This window comes from Microtus oregoni, unplaced genomic scaffold (genome assembly GCF_018167655.1).
Source record: "Microtus oregoni isolate MIOR12 unplaced genomic scaffold, Mior012 000057F_ref0000458, whole genome shotgun sequence".
Classification (NCBI taxonomy): Eukaryota; Metazoa; Chordata; class Mammalia; order Rodentia; family Cricetidae; genus Microtus; species Microtus oregoni.
In genome coordinates this window covers 10,662,579-10,681,862 of record NW_024543833.1, presented here as the reverse complement: position 1 = coordinate 10,681,862, position 19,284 = coordinate 10,662,579, and the positions used below count along the sequence as shown (strand labels likewise).

Genomic DNA, 19,284 nt, shown 5'->3' with positions numbered 1-19,284 from the left:
TAGCACATGCCTTTAATCCCAGCACTAGGGTGACAGAAGCAGGTGATTTTCTATGAGTTCGAGGCCAGCCTGGTCTGCAGAGTGAGTTCCAGGACAGCCAAGGCTACACAGAGAAACCCTGTTGCAAAATATTATAAAAATAAAAATAAAAAAAATAAAAGGAAACATTTTGCTTATTTAGGATGTTGTGACATCTTCCTACATTGTTGCTCTTTGAATAGTTGCTATTCTGAAATCCAGTTGGCTCTTTCTGGGGGTTGTGAGTGAGTTTGGAAGTACTAGAAATTCTAAATCCTTTCTTTTAGAAAGACTCTATAAGTAGACTATTGATTAATACTGTGTTTCAATTCAGCTGAACTAAAATTCTCAGTTATTCTGGAACATTAACCTGAAATATAATTTGTGCTGATTCGATATGGAGTCGGACTGAGCATGTGCAGGTGCCTCTGGCGGGCGTTCAGACTTCCACTCCAGCAACATCTAGCTGATGGTTTCCTCCAAAGGACCATCGCCTGTTATGTGCTGCAAAGTATTTTAGGGTGCTGTCGACTGGGTTGTTTTCAAGAATAAGTTCTTCAACGCAGATCCGGACTTAAGGACCTTACGTGGCAAAACAAACAGCTCGGGTGTGACGGCGCCATGTTCTTCAAGTCCCAAGTGTATTTGGGAGGTCGGCCCCTGGTGTTCATTTGGATTATTAGAGGGGGTTGTTGGGGAAGGAGGCTGCAATATTGTGATGTGAGGTTTTTGCCAAAACAAGACAGAAAGCATTTAAAAGTAAGTCACACAACCCAGGAGTCCTCCCCTTGGGACTTCAGCCTTGAATTGGTGCTGTTGGCAGCCTTCAGTCATTACCGATTACCCGAATTAGCTGTTTTGTCACTGCTGGCTGGACCTAGAGGGGACCTGCTGACAGGCTGCATGTGTGAGCATGTGTGGGCTTGCTTGTCACTTCCTTCCAGCAGCCTGACTTACCGCAGACTGAAGGACTTAGACTTCTCTTCTCTCTTAAATCCTAGAGTGCAGTGTGAGGAATAGCCATGCCTCTGTACGCATGCTTCAGTCAAACTATTCAGGAAAATATATTAGGCCTGTGCTCACCCCAGGCGGCCATTTGTCTCTGTCTTCGTTCCCTACACAATTTTTGTAGCCTTTTCATTGTCTGAGGCATTGTACGTCATCTAGAGGGGATTTAAAGTATACAGGAAGTTGTACGTGAGTTCTGGGCAAGTAGTGTCATTCTTTGTTAGGGGCTGAACTTGTAGGATTTTAGAATCCGTGGGGATAGGGAAGGCTCTGCAGTCGTTCCCCGTGGATGCAGAGGGATGGCTGTCCATGTCTGAACGATGCCCAGGTGCCGCTGTCACTCTTGTTCAGGGCACTGAGGCTGCTTCCGTGAGGTCAGAGTGAGCTGCAGTGTGGTTGAGCCAGATGATGGTCGCATGCTCCTTGCTGGTGTTTGACACTGACATCTTAGTCAGTGTGTGGCCCACAGGGAGGAAGGGACTGTTGGCGGGCTAGCTGTGAACACCTCTTCTCATCCCCTCACCCCACCCTCCTTTCAGGGATGTGTCCTCCGAGTCAGACAATAACATCAGGCAGATCAACCAGGAGGCCGCACACCGGCGTTTCCGCTCGCGGAGGCACATCAGTGAAGACTTGGAGCCTGAGGCCTCGGAAGGCGGTGGAGAGGGCCCTGAGGTATGATGCTGGCAGCTGAGCAGCTCCATCTTCCCACGAGCCCCAGGGGGATTTTGTATCCCATTTTCTCCTCTCAGTAAACTGTGGATTGAGTGTGAAGATTGTGACCTCATAACTAATTGATCCCCATCTGAGTGTTAGTTAACTTGGAAAATGCGTGTGGACCCCATGTTCAGCCAAGGCTTGTATAAATATCAAAGGGAGAACATTTTTTTCTCGTATGAAAGTCTTCCATGTTTCTACTTAATGACTGGTTTATCCCAGGATCTAACCAATCTCACGAAACAACACGAAGGTTGCCATTTTTGAGGAATCGAGTGAGCTCTGACACTTGTTCGGGTATCACGGATGAGTTTCCAATAACTGTGTACCACCTTAGGAGAGGTTACCAAAAAATGTGCAAGTTTGAGTTAGTAGGAATTTACTGGGAAAGGAGACGAATTAAGCGACAAATGAGAAATAATTCTAACCCGATGCCGATGACACTGGTCGTTGTGTTGACCGTATGTTGGGAAGTCATTCATGAAACTTGGCAGCGGCCCATATTAGGGCAGTAAGTTAGTGATGCCACAGGAGATTCCCGAACCGTTCTGCAGCATCTCAGCTGTTTTCATTAAGAAATCCCACAGCGGCTAGAAAGGAAAGAGAAAAAAAAAAAAAACATGAAAATTGCTTGTAAATTCTTGGGGCGTTTCTAATCCATTTGTAATAGAGGCTGGCAGAGAGCTGCGCTGTGAAGTGTGTACCCCTAAGGGGTGAGATCATGGCCCCTGGGCCCGCTCCTTCACACCTGGTCACACCCCCAGTTAATTGCGTACGTCAGCAGTTTGCTCTCTCAGCTAAGTTTTCCTGTCTGCTGATTGGGACAGTGCTTCTGTCTTCCCCATGCTTATTCCTAAAGATCCTGTGCCCCTTGCTGTTAATTAATTAATAACGGTATTAATTGCCGTTATCCTGATGGTTATGGATGTTGTGTGCTTTACTGGAGGGAAGACCGCTAAATCCCCAATTCCTAGCACTTAATCTACTTTCTCTTTCCTCCAAAGCCTTGGGAGACCATTTCAGAGGAAGTGAACATGGCAGGAGACTCTCTTAGCCTGGCTCTGCCCCCACCTCCTGCCTCCCCAGTGTCTCGGACCAGCCCCCAAGAGCTGTCGGAGGAACTGAGCAGAAGGTTACAGATCGCTCCAGACACCAATGGGGAACAGTTCAGTTCTCTGATCGTAAGTCATGGTCTTGTTAGAAAAGCTGAGCGGTAGTCGGTCCTTTGTTGTTGCGTTAGGAGACTTTTGTATACTGATAATGGCAAGGGCAGTGGTCAGTGGTTCTCAACTTGGGGGTTGTGACCCCTTTGAGGTCAAATGGTCCTTTCACAGGGGTCACCTAAGATCATCCTGCATATCAGGTATTTACATTACAGTTCATAACAGCAGCAGAGTTACAGTTATGAAGTAGCAATGAAATAACTTTATGGTTGGGGGGTCACATGAGGAACTGTATTAAAGGGTCATGGCGTTAGGAAGGCTGAGAACCACTGGCCAGTGGGTCTTCCATACCCAGTCAGCCCAGGTTCTCCCAAGATTCCCCTTCCCTAAGAGAGGCGGGTCTATATGAAAATTTACCCTGGCAGGTAAAAATCTTTTTGTTTAGAAAGAAGTGGTTTATCAACAGCTCTTTTTATTATTTATTCTGTGAGTTCTAGCTTTAACCTTGTAGAATTTCTTTCCCATTCACAAGGCTCGTGAAAGTAGTGTCTTCGTCCTGAGGGCAGTTGTCCTGTTGAGAAGCGGGAGCCCTAGAGCCTCCCAGCCAATCTTCTAAACTCATAGTCCACACACCTTTGCGTCCTAGCTCACAAATAAGTAGGGCCAGATGTGTAAGCGGTTGCCCCTGGGAAAGCCTGACTAGGCTGTAGAAGATACCCAGAAACCCAATCTAGGAACTCTGGAGGAGAAAAAGTATGAAACTGTGGCCCGGACATCACAGTAGCACTTGAACTTGGGGTTCATCTCAGCCATCAGAGAAATACTTTGCAGAAGTCTCGGGTCAGTGAGAAGGAATGAAATTGGTCACAAGGAACTTTGCAGTTGATAGTGCAAGACTACAGGAAAAGCCCACAGACCATTCGTGTGTGTGTGGTGTGTTGTGTGTGTGTGTGTGTGTGTGTGTGTGTGTGTGTGTGTGTGTGTGTGATTAAGACCAAATGCATACACCATGTTTCTCTGGCAGCTGGACTTATATAGATGTCCTGGAGAAAATGATGATAGTTCCTGTGTTGGAATGGCATTCTCATATGATAGTCGTTCTTATGAGCATTCTGAATGTAAACAGCAGAAGGGCCACGCAAAGCGTACAAGCCACTGCGTACACGATTATGAGCCCTTTCATGGCGGGGTTCTCCTTCTAAAAGAAACTGCCGGCCCCTGTCACATGAGTCACAGGGATTTCTTCTTGATGTGCTTTCGCATTAAAATTCTATGAATGTTTTTCCAAAAGAGAAATAGCACTGAGATGAAAATCTAAGTGGATAGAAAAGAGGTTGCATATATAAGATATTTGACTGGGTAAAAGTGTTGCTATGGAAACAGCCTAAGCCACCAAGCCATGTATTTAAAATGTATCAAAGAAAGAATTGCTGAAATTATAGCAGCTATATACCATTTATATAAACCATGTGGGAAAAGCTCCTAGTTTTCTCTGTTGACGTAAATTAGCATTTGTCACAGTTAGAGCAGGGAGCTCTTGCGTTTAGCATTTCCAGAAGCATGGCATATTAAGACCCAGGTGTGATAGCACATCCTTAGGGAGCTTCCTCTGATTTTGATGCTTGAGACCGCTGTGTCTTCAGGGCAGTGGGTCTAACATTTTGCTCAGGAACGACTCCTTGACACTGCCCAGTGTGGGAAGGTGGGCGTTGTCCCTGTTACCACCACAGAGCTCCGCTGCCTTTAACTTCCTGGGCGTTATTTTAAAATAGTAAAAGCCACATGTGCTACAAGCTGTACCGTGGGATAAGCGTCACTGGTAAGGAATCTGTGACTTCTGTCTGTGACCTTCGAGTATCATCATTCAGATTGACGAGGCTTTGTTTAACCACCAAGAATTCAAATTAGTGAGAGGAGCCTTCTGTGTGACGCACAAGACGGTCTTTAGATTTGCCTCCCCCTCTGCTCCACTTGTGGTCTGTACGGAAGTTCCACTTGGAAGTTAAATATAAAGCCCTGCCTATCGCAGGAAGGAGGGGATGATGTCTGAATGCAGCTGGCTCGGCAGTGCAGCGACCTCACTGTGAACAGTGCGAGTAGCTGGTCAAGGGCCATGTGTCACCTTTTGGTCCCTCTTTTCCTCTGTTCGTCACACTTGAGAGTTTGCCCGGAGCTGGCATCCCAGGCAGTGTACAGGACTGCTGACCTCTTGTTACTCTTGAATGTTGTGGGGACCTGTCTCTTTTTCCCTTCCAGTAGTCCTGGTCTGTGGGGAAACAGAGACTTGAAATAGAGATCCGCAAGGACTCCTGTCCTTGTTCTGAAAGAAGTGGTGCTTGATTGCCTCCTGGTGTTAGAGAGCTGTGCAGGATATCCCCTTTAACCCCGCCTGTCTTTTCCTTCCCTGCAGCAGAGAGAGCCCTCGTCGAGGCTTCGGTCCTGCAGTGTTACCGACACGGTTGCTGAGCAGGCTCACCTACCACCGGTAATAAACACTCGTTTCCAGTCCTCAGCTTTTTTTTTTTTTCCGGCTTTGATTCAGAATCGTCAGGGCTGCTGAGAAAGAGTTTTTCCTGTGTAGATCCATTCACCGTATAAAGCAGGACATTTGAAACTTTCTGGGTAAATTGTGCAAGGATCTCGACTTCCCAGCCCAGAATCCTAACTGCCAACCACATTTCTAAACTGCTAAAAACGTGCTTTGGTTTCTCACTGCAAAGAATGCATTTCTGACGTGCTTATATTACTGAAACTACGTGGTCCATTCAACAGCTATAGCTCTGGTCCTGGTATCTGAACTCTGCAGACTCATTGATCAGGAAGAACTCTTCCAGCAAGACAGCCTAAATTTTACCACTACCCAGAGTGCCTGTGCTAACTACAAAGGCAACCCCATGAATGAAATATCAGCTGCCATTTGCCCCTTCCTTCCTATGGCTGTGATAAGTCTGAGTGCCCATCACGTGGTAGAGGGGTTTTCCATTCCAATAATATACTAAATATCAAATTGGTGGGCAGATGAGAATTGCCTAGTAAGAACGAATTGACAAAAAAAAAAATGTTTTTCTTCTTTGGGAGGTGAAAATTTTCTGCAGTTATTTTAAATGTTCAATTTGATATTTGACGTTGGCCTTTTATTTGTTTGGTTTTTGTGGGTTTGTGGGGGAAGTGGGAGTTAAGACAGAGTCTCGATCTATAGCTCGGTCCAGCCTGGAACTCTAATTGTATACTCCAGGCTAGCCTTGGGCTTGCGACAATCTCCTGCTTTCCCCTCCTGAGTGCTGAGATTACAGGCATGAGCCGCCTGCCCCCTTTTTTTTATTGCTACAAATCCTCTTTAATGACCTGCTTCATTGTGTATGAACTTGAAGACAGGCCACAGATTTGAAATTTTTGAAACCATCTTCCTCGTCATAAACATTTTAACCTGACGTCAAAGGACATTTTTGCCTAAATGAAGTGATGATGTATGCCAGTCAAAATCAGAAATTCAGTGGTGGAGTCCACCGTGAAGGCTGGCTAATAACAAGCTGAGGTGGATTCAGTGCAGACCTCCCAAAGCAGAACCATACACTGGGATGAAGCGGTGGGGGCCCTTCTCACACTAGTGATTCTGTGATTTTCTGGTAGAAATTAATTGCACTTGCTCTCCTCTTCACAATCAGTGTCAATTTTGTTTGCCATGGAGACCGTGATTCCACCTTCTCTCCATGTCCAGAAGGTGCCGTGCACTCACTGACCACCAGTGGCCTCTCAGAGATTTGCAGATAAAGAATCTAAGATCTGGACTGTGGAGCACAAAATATCCCACTTGAAGTGGTTGCTGGTCACCCCTAGTGAGGATGCAGCCTGAGCGTCTTTGGGGTGATATGGTGGTCCAGAGAGAGCCCGTGTTATTATGCTCTATTTTTGCTGCTGGTCATTGGTGTGTGCTCAGCTTCATTTGGACAAGGTGGATAATTGGGGTTCCTGATCTCACGTCATCTGCCACAGCATCGCCACAGAGTGATTCCTGCTTCACTAAGCAGTAGATGGTTCCCCCAAATACAAGTTACTGATATACATTATTGTTTAACAGCCCAGCACCCCAACTAGGCGAGCGCGTTCATCAACTGTCACGGGTGGTGAGGAACCAACGGTAATAACACAAGTTATGGGACCCTAATGGTGAAGGACTGTGGGGTAGTTTAGTATGTTGGTTATGGTGGATATGTTTCCTCCCATTATCAAATAAGGTCAGTTTCTATGTGGGTACAAAGACATATGTGTTTCTTATCTTCAACTTATCATTTTGAATTCTTCAAAGGTCCTGGATAAAATGGAATCAGTTTTTAATCCTATTAAAAGTATTGTCGAGCCTGGTTACATGTGCTTAATCCAAGCATTTCAAATACAGCTTTGTCGGTAGCTAGAGAAGCTACAGGAATCATCCAGGGCTGTGCATGTGTCCAGATGTGCAAGAGGCTGTGTGCTCTCTGTTCTCCATACCACATTTTTTAATAGGGGGCCATATTTTTTCTGTATCTCCATCATAACCAGTAACCTCTTTCTGCCACAAGGAGTTTGACTCGCAGGAACGGACAAGTGTTTTTACATTTCCAGGGCAGGAAGCAATTAGAATATTTCAATGCAAGTATCTAATATTGTTATTATTATTTCCTTATTTTGATTGGTAGTATTTATGCTTGTATGTGACTTCAATTTGAGTAGTTATTTTCCTTGTGTTCTACTTGATCCTTGCAGTCAGGCAGGCCCGTATTTGATGATTTGAGCTTAGATGACCATTTGAAGAACTTCCTGTAGTATTCCACCCTTGTCACATACACTGTGGCTACTTACTAGTGATGAATGACTTTAACTATATACACAATAGCCGATTTCCTGAAGCATGTTTAGCCCTCCATGTTACACAAAGGAAACTCACATTGGCCATCAGTGCAGCAAGCACAGTGTAAGGTTGCTAAGCCACTGTGGCCTACATAATATGCATGTACTGGAGATCCAGGCTCCCCACCTCCAGCAGGATTCAAAGAAGTTTACACGGAGTAGTTGATTTTCTACTATGTGCTGGTAGTTTCTCTGAGAAAGTGGGGCTGCAGGGCAGACCATTCCATGGTATGGTTTTGTTTCGTGATACCCATAAACATCCCTTTGTAATGAAGCAGCTGTTTTTACGTTCAGTTGGATTCGTGACCTGCTTAAAGCTTCGGAGTGTTGGGATGGCTAATGATAGCAAGTAACAGAGTGGTGCCAGACACTATGGTAAAAATATTCCTGACAGAACAAGGTCATCCATCAGAAGGAAAGCCCACGTCACTCTGGGCTGCACTTTTCTTGCCTGTGTTCTCCTCCATCCGTGAATTAAAACATGGGTTGGGTTTGGTCTTTTGTTTAAGACTTTGCAATGGAAGTTGCTAAGTGATTCTCCCACCCTGATGTGCCTGGCTTTCTCAGGACCTGGATGAGTGTGAAAGGACCGAGTCCATTTCCCTTCCATCCCCTCTATGTCCTGTTCTGTCTCCTAGCATGGTTTTTTCTCTGACCGCCTCTTTGATGCGTGTGCCAGGCAGACACGCCCTGTAATGTGTCACCTCGCTCCTCCCTGTACTCTCCCAAGCGTGCATGTGCTGCAGTTACGCGCACAGCTCTGTTTCGTTGTGTTTAGGAGGGAAGCACCAGTACGATGTTGCCTACATCATGCTCAGCGAACTGTTTTTAACTTACATTGATTTTTCTGGGCTCTGTTATTAGTCATTTAGTATTCGGTGATGGAAGTGTGCTACAGTTTCTACACTCTTCTCTCGTTGGAGGGCATTCCCATCTCCGGTGTGTTGTGGTAGCCATCCTTCTCTGTAAACCCTCTCCCTACACTGTGATGAAGCACGGAGCCTCATCCAAGGAATCGTGGCCCTTTGATTTATGGCAGAAGCCTGTAGACCCAGAGTCACTTTCCTGCAGGCTCCACCAGGGCTCTCCCTTTCCAACAGAAAGCGAGAGAGTCCTTTGATCTTCTCTGAAGAGATTCTAAAAATATCCTGAAATACCACTATGGCAGGGTCTGGGTGAGTCATGGAGAATCTATGATGGCAAGTGTCAACAGATAGTCAGATTTTTTTCAGCGTAAACATAGTCTGGTTCTTCACTGTAGATAGTGAAATTGAAGTGAATGGCTATTTGGAATCATAAGGCTCAGCAGTATATTTGGTCTATGGATGAATTTCATAAACAGAAATGTTCAGCTTGTGTTTGTTTGCCTAACATGTTTCTCCAAGTGCCCTGAAGCATACTGTTATTCACATACAGTAGTAAAAGTAGAATCTTTTGGCCCCACGCCTGGGCCTCTTGCACAGAGCTGTCTGGAGAAGCCGAGTCTTGTCATTGCTGGCCATGTGTCCTGGATGGCCGTGTTTTAGTCATAAATGGAATCGTCAACACAAGTTGTTATACGTGCCCATTTAGAGAGGACACCGTCAAGAAATATTTAGTAACAGCATCTTATATAGATGTGGCTACATTAGCAGTTGCCTGTTCAATTCCCAGGAGAACGATCATTATAGACAAAGTCAGCGTTCTCTCTGCTGTCCTCCTGGTTCTGTGAACTAACTGGTCATGTTAACTGTGGATCTGTGCATGAAACCTGAGCTCAGGGAGTTCTTGCAGCTGGCAGTTCAGTTCTCAGATTAGGAAACATCCAAGTCGTTCAGTTTGTCAGTTCAAAAGTATCTGTTCCAGGAATGTCATTGCTATTTGTTAAAGTCTTAATGTTTCTAGAAATGAATTTTCTGAGAACATATCAAAATGCCTCTCCCCCAGAACATAACTCATCAAGAAAGGAGAAAAGTGACAGGTGCCATTTAATAGTCCTTGTAGTTAAACCAGTTTTGGTTATATAAGTCATGGTAAATCAAAGGGTATTTTGCCAAATAGGTTTTAACCTATTTGCTTAGGTGACAGTACATCAGAGTTTTGGCCAGTCTAGGTGAAAGTCCTTGGAGGGAGGCAGAGTTTTGTTGCCAGTGTCCTCATTAGGCTGTGGACTACTTGGTCTGTCTCTCATGGTCATAAGAACCTGACATCCGTTGTCTTGTTCCTGGATACAGAATGCTGTGTAGTTAGTTGTTCTTGGAATTCCCTTATCCTTTAGGGTTTGCCTGGGAAAATGTCAAGATGTTTGCCGCATTTCTTTGCAGGAAGGTTCTTTACACATGCTCTCTCCTTGCCTGATAAACATGGTGTCGAAATAACCACGAGTCAGTTGCTTCCCAGTTAGTGTTCAGGTTAATTTTTCTGGAGTCTCCTGTTCAGCATGGGGAGCAAACAAAGGAGCCTCTTTGCTTGCAGTCCTTAGTTACTGAAATGTACATGTTCTTGCTTCCTCTAACTTAGGGTCCCAGGTCCACTGACGACTCTCTGGTTATGACGTTCACCAAAGCAGTAGAAGTGAGCAGAGAAGCTAGGTCAGGAACAGAAAAGAGGCCCAGTTATGTGATCAGCCTAATTCTAAGACAGCAGCACCTGCTGAGGTATTTAGAGGGCTGGTGGGAGAAGACCTCACTGGGGAAGACAGCACTCAGAGCAACAGGGATCCTGTTCCTCTACTTCCCAGAAGTCTCAGTGGCCCTGGTGGGTCTTTCTGAGCCTCTCCCCTAGAGCGCTGCTTCCCCAGCACAAATGCATGGCACAGCACCATGTGTGCAGACAGCCCTGAGCATCCCTAGGCTGGTGCTGGCCCTGGGCATCCCTTTGCTGTCAGTCATTCCACCATCCTGTATCTTCTAATACCCGTTCACCCACACTATACTTCTCGGGCTGCTTTTTTCACAAACCAAAGTCTCAGTAATTCTTTATATGAAAAGATGAAATCCATACTGGGTTTGGTAGCACATGGCTTTAATTCCAGCACTGGGGAGGCTGAGGCAGGCTTTCTGTGCGTTCAAGGATAGCCTGGTTTACGTAGTGAGTTCTGGGCCTGCCAAGCCTACATCGTGAAACCCAGTCTCAAAAAAAAAGAGAGAGAGAGAGAGAGAGAGAGAAAGGAAGGAAGGAAGGTGGAATTTGCATTATCCAAATATAGTCCAAACTGTACATCACAGACCTGGGAAGATAGACTATGCCATTACACTGGTATAAACAGAACCTCTAATAGGGGGCTCCACAGACATGACAGGGTCCCTGTAGATGATGTCCCCCATACAGAAGTGCAAGTCAAAGAGGAAAGGTTCTTTGTCACATTTTGCCCTGGAAGTTTGTGTACACTGGACCTCGGGAAGAACTTTGTGCTGAGCATCTGTGGTAGCCAGCTCTCTAGAAGCATCTAGAACATTCCTCTTGCAAGCATAAGAGTTTGGTCACCTTGAAATTCTCTTTCAAGCTATGTGGTTTAGCAATGAACTTTAGCAACCGGACCAGGTTATGGCACATTCTCTTTCTCTACAAACACCTTAGTGGTGATTGTATTTAAGACCTCCAGGTCTAAGAGCCGGTTTTTGTAAGAATGTGAATCCCAGCCATCTCACAATCTGTACAATTTGTTCCTGACTTCCTGATTGCTCTTTGTAAGTGGGTTATGGGCTTTGTTTTGGTTCTGTTTGTCTGGTTTTTTTGTTTTGTTTTGTTTTGATTTTTCCTCTACAAACAGCATTAACTTATCTTGCCCAGAGAAATATACTTTCTAGGTATATGTTACATTGTTGAACTGGTCAGAAGACAAATTTTAGTTGTTAAGTAATAATGATTTCTTGCACAAACAGCCATCAGTGGCCTATGTACATACCACGCCGGGCCTCCCTTCAGGCTGGGAAGAAAGAAAAGATGCTAAGGGACGTACATACTATGTCAATCATAACAATCGAACCACAACTTGGACTCGACCAATAATGCAGGTATGAAGATCACCATCCAACCCAGGCTCAAGGGCCGAGATGTACTGACCAGCAACATCCTGACCTGATGATGCTAATGTCCTTTTCTGAAAGGCCTGTGTTTAAGGCCTCTTGTCACCAAAGACATGTGTTGCTCTCGGTAGAATGAATATTTGCCTGAGGATGACTTTGGTCCTTAGATACATTTATTTTAGTGTGACCTCAAAGATACTTTCAGAAAATGAGCCTATGGCCGTAGATAGCTCCCTTCCCCCACTCCCACATCCCTTCTTTTCCCAAGGCTAGTTTTTATACTGGCCAGTGATTTGTTGTTATTTCTCTTGAATGTGTCTCCCCATCTTTACCCCCATTATTAGGTTTAATTATTTCCTCCATGCTGTAAATAGACCAAACCTTTCATTATGGCTCTGTGTGTTGTTGTTGTTGTTGGGGTTCATGCTCCTCATCACACACAGGGATATCCTCATACAAAGCTAACCTGTTTTTGCCTCCAAAATAGCTTGCAGAAGATGGTGCCTCCGGATCAGCCACAAACAGTAACAACCACCTAGTCGAGCCTCAGATCCGCCGGCCCCGTAGCCTCAGCTCGCCAACAGTAACTTTATCTGCCCCACTGGAGGTGAGAAGGCCGCCTCATCTAACCAGGGTCATCTCTGTCCTGTGGCTCCTCTTCATTTGCTATTCTCTCTAAACTGGACTTCATTCCTCAGGCAGCTCCATGCCGAGCAGTTGCGGGTTGGTGGTGAAGGCTGGCCTGAAACTGCGTCCATGCTTCTGTGCCTTGCCCCGCTAACATTCTAGACTCTGTCATAATCTTCATTCTCATTTGGCTGGTGCCACGCTTGGTGACGGGTGCCGTTCTCTGCTGGTCTTGTACCATTCCTGTTGTGTTTGCTCCCTCATCAGAACCCATAACTCTTCCAAGTAGCAATGCTTCTGTTGAGTTGTAGAACGCAGTTACTGCTTTGTTCATTTTTTTTCTTTGAATGTAGGGTCTTCCATTGTGTGGGTACATGTCTCTAATGTGTATTTTCATCTCTTAAGTCATTGCTGGACATCTGCTTGTGCGCTTTCCTGGTTATGTTTTAGTGGCATCCCTAAACCTCACAAATGTCGCTCAGAAGAGCGAGGGAATTGATGAGTAAATTAAAGTATCCTGAGGCAAGCTCCTACACAGTGAGAGTGGATGAGGGCACTTCTAGACTGGTGGGAATGTGGGGTGACAGCTGTCGTTCCAGGTGGCTGCCTCTACCGATGGAGGTGTCCTTTTGGACCCTAAAACCCAGCAGTGTGTCCATTAGACAAAAGGCTGTTTGAGGGCAGGAGCTCATCCTGCTCACCCTGAAATCTCCACCCATAAAAATGGTATTTTGGGCAGGCATGTTTGGCAAAGAATCGTGACTATTCATCCTTGATACTGTTGCGTATCTAACCAAGAGAAAGGTGTAAGCTTAGGTTGGTTTGAAAGTAAATGGAGAAATGGGGTTTGGGGGAGTCTCTCCCTCGTCGCTGTCCAAGGAAGAGCTTCCTGCAGTACCGACTACATTGTGGCATGTTGAATTGGCACATGGTGAAGAGTTCTAACACTCGTTATTGTTCCTTAGGGTGCCAAGGACTCACCCATACGCCGCGCTGTGAAAGATACCCTTTCCAATCCACAGTCCCCTCAGCCATCACCTTACAACTCCCCCAAACCACAACACAAAGTCACACAGAGCTTCCTGCCACCAGGCTGGGAGATGAGGATAGCTCCAAACGGCCGACCCTTCTTCATTGACCATAACACAAAGACTACAACTTGGGTAAGGCTGCTGCTTTTATTTGCCTCCATTTTCACCATGAGCTCCGGTGAATTCCTTTCTTTTCTGACTCGGTACTCGTGGTTCTGGTGGAGGAGTTTCTTCACCAACTCTGAAGCAAGTATCCTGATGTGTGGGTGCTGTGTCTGTAGACACAGATGTTAGCCACTGGGGTACTGTACCAGCTTGGCAGTTCTGGAAAGCTCTGGTTTTATTCATTTGTTCCGTTTGCGGGGGCAAAGGTGGCCTTGGCGTTACTAGTCTTTTGACTTCATTTTATCACACCCCGTGTTGTTGGTAATTGTATTGGGAATTAGGTAACGTCTTAAACTAATGTTTTCTCTATCTCTTTTTGCTATACACATCTTCTACAAGAAGAGTCATTTTCTCTCTAGTGCTCATTTCAGATCAGCATTTTCTCTTCCTGGGCTACACTTCCTTTCTTCTCCATGAACTAAAAGATTGTGTGTATGACTGCTGTTCGCAGGGAACATTTTGACAAAACTGACTTCTCTTGCCATGCTGCTTGCTCTTTCACGTGTTCTGAAATCCCGCGTGGGAAAGAGCCAGTGTGTCGCAGTTGGGAGAAATGCGATGAAGTCCAGGTGCATGCCCCCGTGTCCCCCAGTCAGCTCTCCGTTTCAGCATAGTCAGAGCGAGCCCTTTTAAGGCAGCATAGAGTTCTTTTTAAAAGTCAGTAGTCCTCTGTCACATAGTCCCTAGCCCTGTCCACTTGGTTTGGATGCAGCAGAAACTTCGTTTTCCTGCCTGTCTAATCTGATCATATAGAACAAGCTCGGGGATTAATGGTGCCCTTTCGGCATCTATAATCTTCTTGCTCGGAGCTCACGCGAGTGTTTCCCTGGGTTGCTCTTCCGTCCTGGACCAGCTGTACACACAGGCACTCTCAATTCCTGTTTCTAGTTGTGGTGACTGTCCAGCTGATGGGACAGCAGTATTATGTTAAAGAAAGGGCTTCACCCAAGGTGACCCTGGCCTGGCTATCATTTACACTCAGTCTGTGGTGTAATGTTAATTCAATCCCTTGAGAATTGGTCTAGAGGGCAGTGTGATCCTGAAGTCCTGTGGACAGAGGTGCAGTGTGTCCCCACAAGGGCATTCTTGGCCACTGGGGTAGGCCTGCGCCTTCCTCGGTGGTATGTTTAACGTCCTTGGCTTCCACCACTAAGTAGCTACCATCACCCTCCCGCTATACTGATGATCAGAAACTCAGCCGAATTTCCAAATACTCCACAGTGAGAACCGCTCTCAGGGCCCTTCCCTGATTTGCAAAAAAGGAATTTACTTACCTGCCAAGAGCCTCCCCATCAAGATCTGATGACATTCACTTGGTAAGCTGATAACTACCTCTAAGGCATGGAATGACGTGGAGGTTTGTTTGACTCACCTTCGAGTCAGAAGATAGCATTACAAGCTTGTGGGCTGGGAAGAAGAGAGGAGCTCTTTGGCAAATGGAACCGTGGAGATTGGTTTGAGGTCTTTTTATTTTTTATTTTTTGTCACTGACACAGAACCTCGGCTGTCTTTCTGGTGTTTCCATTTTCCGCGGCACTACTGGGGTTCCAAAGCTTTAGCCAGAAACTGGAGCTCCAGAGATACGGGATAAATATCATAAAAGTCAGAGGATTAGTGAATGGAGCCACTGTGGCTTGCCAACATAAGCTATGATTTTAGTAATGTGAACTAGCTTAGTAATCAAATCCCCTAACCTTTTCACAGCCTTCACGCCCCAGCTGCAGTAAGTGCGGCTGGGCAGGTTTCATTTTAAATAGCACTGACTTTATTTATTGCTGGCACCGGTGCCAAATGAAACCTGCTCTTAATTACCAGTTATCTCTTTTTAACCCAGATTCTTACTATTGATTTGCCCAGTTGGGCACTTAATTTATTAGAACATTTCATTGCTGCTGCCATTGGAAATGCTTATGCCACAGCTGGGAATTCCTCGTTGCCTGTGTTAACTAATGCAGACGGAGACACCATTCAGCATTGTCACCCTGAAAAGCAGATTCAGAATTGCCTGTCCACCTCGGCAAAGAATGGGAGGAGGCAGGAACAGAAAAGACACTTTCTGGATTCAGGCCTATGCGCAGTTGGCATTATGAGGTTACTCAATGGCTGGATAGAATCCCTCTGAGTGTTCTAACAGAAAAAGGAAAAGCAACCCTGGGAACAGTGAGAATATCCCTTCTTCACCCTTCCCGCTGTACTGTAGGTTCTTGAACTTCACTGGGGGCATGAGAAGGCGCAGGCCACTGTCCCCATTACGTACACTGAGAGACTGAGAGTCGATTGAAGCGTATCTACAGCACAGCCTTTACACATGCAGGTGATGGAGGCCGCGTGCCAGCAGTCTGACTGGAATTAAATCTGACCACGTTTTTAAAAATTAATAATAATGGATGGCTTTGGCCTCGCCAACAGCAGTGCATGCTGGGAGTCCCTAGGGACCTCGGCCTTCGCACCCCTCTTATTAAGGGAACAGCTGGAAGCATGCATGTTGGTGTATTGATGCCTCTCACAGGACAGGGCACCAAGCAAGCTGCTTCACAACAGCGCACTGTATGCCTTAAATTACAGCTGCCCACGTTTGCACTAACAAAACCGACCGTAGCCTAGGTGTGATTGCTGAGAATAAAAGAAAAAAAGCATACAGGATTTTTTTTAACCAATTTGTATGCCTGTATTTTATGTATTTTTTTAAATCAGAAAATACCTTTTATTCTCTCTCTCTCTTTCCCTCTTTCTCTCTCTCTAATACACACACACACAACACACACACCCTTCCCAAAGGAAATGGAGGAATAGCCAAGTGCATTTCATCATCTGCATGATTGCTTTCTGCTCCTACCAGCGAAGATCTCATTCGTAACCCAACCTTACCATTACTTCAGTATTGTCTGTCAGTGCTCTCAGGCCTTAGCTGCCTTGTCACGTGTCCGTCAGCTACAGAGGTGCCTACCTCCTTGAGTTGTCCAAGGGACAGTGGCTTCGGTGGTTCTTACCACATATCCCTTACAGATGGACTTCTGGCAGCTGCAGCCATTATTTTGATTATTGCTGGTACAATAAAATATGAGTCCGTACCCCGGGGCCTGCCCGTGCTCTGAAGTCTGGTTTCCATGCAGAGCCGCTTTAGCCGCCCTGCAAAGCTGAGCTGTTGTAATGTTCTTGCTCCCTTCCCTTTCCTCCCCCAGGATCGGGTATTTCCATTCATTAGTTTCTCTTTCTTCTCTGTGTCACCTCTCTGTGGCCTGCAGAGCCAGTCGTCCTTTACGGCTGACTTCACTCATGGCTGGCCTTTCCTGTTAAAGTACCCAGAATCCCCACTTCCTAACAGCTCCCTAGGCTTTCTGTAAACCTGGCTACTTGGGATCTCAAGGGTCCCGGGCAGCTGTGGCATCGCCTGTCCCAGACCAGAAGTAACATTAAATAGTACATCTTGTGAGGTTCGTTTAAGTCTTCTGTCCAGTTAACCACCTCCGGCTGATAGCCCGATGGTCCGCTTCTTGGCCTCTCTAAATGCTAAATCCTGGCATAATTCTGTGTGCCGCAGTACGCTACGCTGGGAATACGACATCTCAGCCTTTTGAAAGATGCATTCACTCCAGGGTCAGCATCCGTCACAAAGTACTCCGATGATTTATGTCTTCAATTAAGACCTTCTCTCGCTTTCAGAAAACGAGGCCACGTGTACCGTTTGTGCTCTTTGATATTCTTGCCATTTCCAAAACCCTCTGACTTTGTTATAATTCAGTGCCCCTGGCTTTCACCGTTGGTTCGGGAAATTGATGAAGCAGTAAACCTTCTGATAATTTGACGGCAGCGCAGCCTGCTTTCACTTTGATGAGATGGAGCTAGTGTGTCAGATGTCTCAGTGGTTTGCTTTTTACCTTGGGTTGACGGTGTTATTGTTGTGGTTGACTGGGCATCATTCTGAGTTTTATTGTTTTCTAATCTCTCAAGTGTAAGAGCCGTGGATTTTCTAAGCCTCATCGCATTCTAATTGGCTTCTATGTAAGTGAGGGGCAACTCCCAGCTCTGGCAAGTCAGTTGGGGGAGCTGGGTTTCTGATACTGTTCTCCTCAGCAAAAAGAAACATACACAAGGGATGTTGCAAGATTAGATGTCTATTTTTTTGCAAACCATAAACCATGACCCAAGATGTCAGAGTATATATTTCTCATCCATTGATCCCCACACATACAATGGCCTCACATCCTTTAAGGAAAATAATCTTATCAAGTTTTATGAATGAGAACCTAACCATCAGAACTCAGTCAGGAGTTTCATGCAGGTTGCCTGCTACCACACATATGATTTCATATGATGAAGCATTCCATCTCTAGAATAGCACATGGGCTATCTGGTTAGACAAATTCAGAAAGATTTGGGGACACCCAAGTACTAAGGAGTGCTGTTCTTAAAGAGTCAGTATTTAGAGACTGTGAACACTCACCCTGTCTCCATCTCTGGGGAACAGCCATGCATCCTCCATCCTGGTTGCTTTTCCTCCTGCATCTTGGCTAAGTCTTGAGGAAATAGTTAATCTTTCTTTGAAGTGTTTGTTCTTCTTTTCTGAGACATGGTAGCCAAGCTTCCTCTACCAAGCAGAAAGCTGGGATGTCTCCCAGGTGCCTGGAAACACGGAGGAAGGGAAGGTGCCAGTGAGGGTGCGCGGGGAGTCCCTCTTAACAGCTGCCATGTACATTTTTCCTGCAGGAAGATCCACGCCTGAAATTTCCAGTACACATGCGCTCAAAAGCATCTTTAAACCCCAATGACCTGGGCCCTCTTCCTGTGAGTATGCTTCAGAGACATGCAGTGGTCTGGAAATGTCTGCTTACCTTCTCAGAGTTCCTGGAGAGGTTGTATGTCTCCTCCAGGCTCTCTGGGTCCATTGGTCGTTATTCCTTAGAAGGGCTGATGTTAGGGCAGTCCGAAAGGCACATTATAGTGTATGCAATACCAGTCCTTGTAAAAGACGGCTTTTAATTACTAGCCCTTGGTAGAAGTTCACTTTTGATCTAGGACATGTACAAAAGGTGCACACTGCAGGTGCCACTTTTAGCAGCATGCATTTATTTTGTAACTTAGCAACCACCAGCTACAGCCATACTGCTAAGTCATAGGAACAAACCCGCGAATACACTGTGGAAGGAAAAGGCACCAATAACCACAGGAAATTAGTCTCCAAGTCCTTTAACCTGTAGTTTTTTTTAAAGTGTTTTTCCCTTTGTTGTGGATTCTTTATAAACCTCCGGGGGGGGGGGTGATTTTTGTTTTGTTTCACATTTTTGTTCTCTTTGGGAGCATGACATAATTTGGTCTGTACTGAGTTTGGATGAAACTTTTACTGTCTGCCTTTTTCTACAGTGCACCATCCATAAAAAATGCTGAAGGTGCAGAGAAAGGGTTGGGTTGGATTTGGTTTGGTTTTGATTTGGGGTTCTTGTTATTTTATTTATTTATTATTTTTTTAGACAGGCCAGGCCAGCCTGAAGTCAAAATCCCTCTGCTGTCACTTTCCACATGCTAGGATAGCTACGCAGACCGCTACGCCCAGCCTCTAGCATTGTTTGTAAATGGAAATGGTTATTCTCTTCTAAGGAAAAGAGCCTTGTTGTATGATAGACTATAGCAACCCTTGGGACACAGTTACGGGCTAGTCTTCAT

At 45.6% G+C, this 19,284-nt stretch overlaps 1 protein-coding gene across 8 annotated transcripts in view; it reads left to right on the top strand.

The window, feature by feature from the left end:
• The window catches only part of Nedd4l (NEDD4 like E3 ubiquitin protein ligase), a 320,155-nt gene that overhangs the window by 265,764 nt on the left and 35,107 nt on the right, over positions 1–19,284 (top strand). For 6 of the 8 annotated variants that reach the window (XM_041639326.1, XM_041639330.1, XM_041639328.1 and 3 more), the window contains 8 exons: positions 1,566–1,701; positions 2,748–2,924; positions 5,317–5,391; positions 6,985–7,044; positions 11,657–11,788; positions 12,288–12,407; positions 13,393–13,590; positions 18,331–18,408. In XM_041639326.1, the coding sequence (XP_041495260.1) occupies positions 1,566–1,701; positions 2,748–2,924; positions 5,317–5,391; positions 6,985–7,044; positions 11,657–11,788; positions 12,288–12,407; positions 13,393–13,590; positions 18,331–18,408 (976 nt within the window). The remainder of the gene's footprint in view (positions 1–1,565; positions 1,702–2,747; positions 2,925–5,316; positions 5,392–6,984; positions 7,045–11,656; positions 11,789–12,287; positions 12,408–13,392; positions 13,591–18,330; positions 18,409–19,284) is intronic. The other 2 variants (XM_041639327.1, XM_041639329.1) reach the window with 1 other exon arrangement.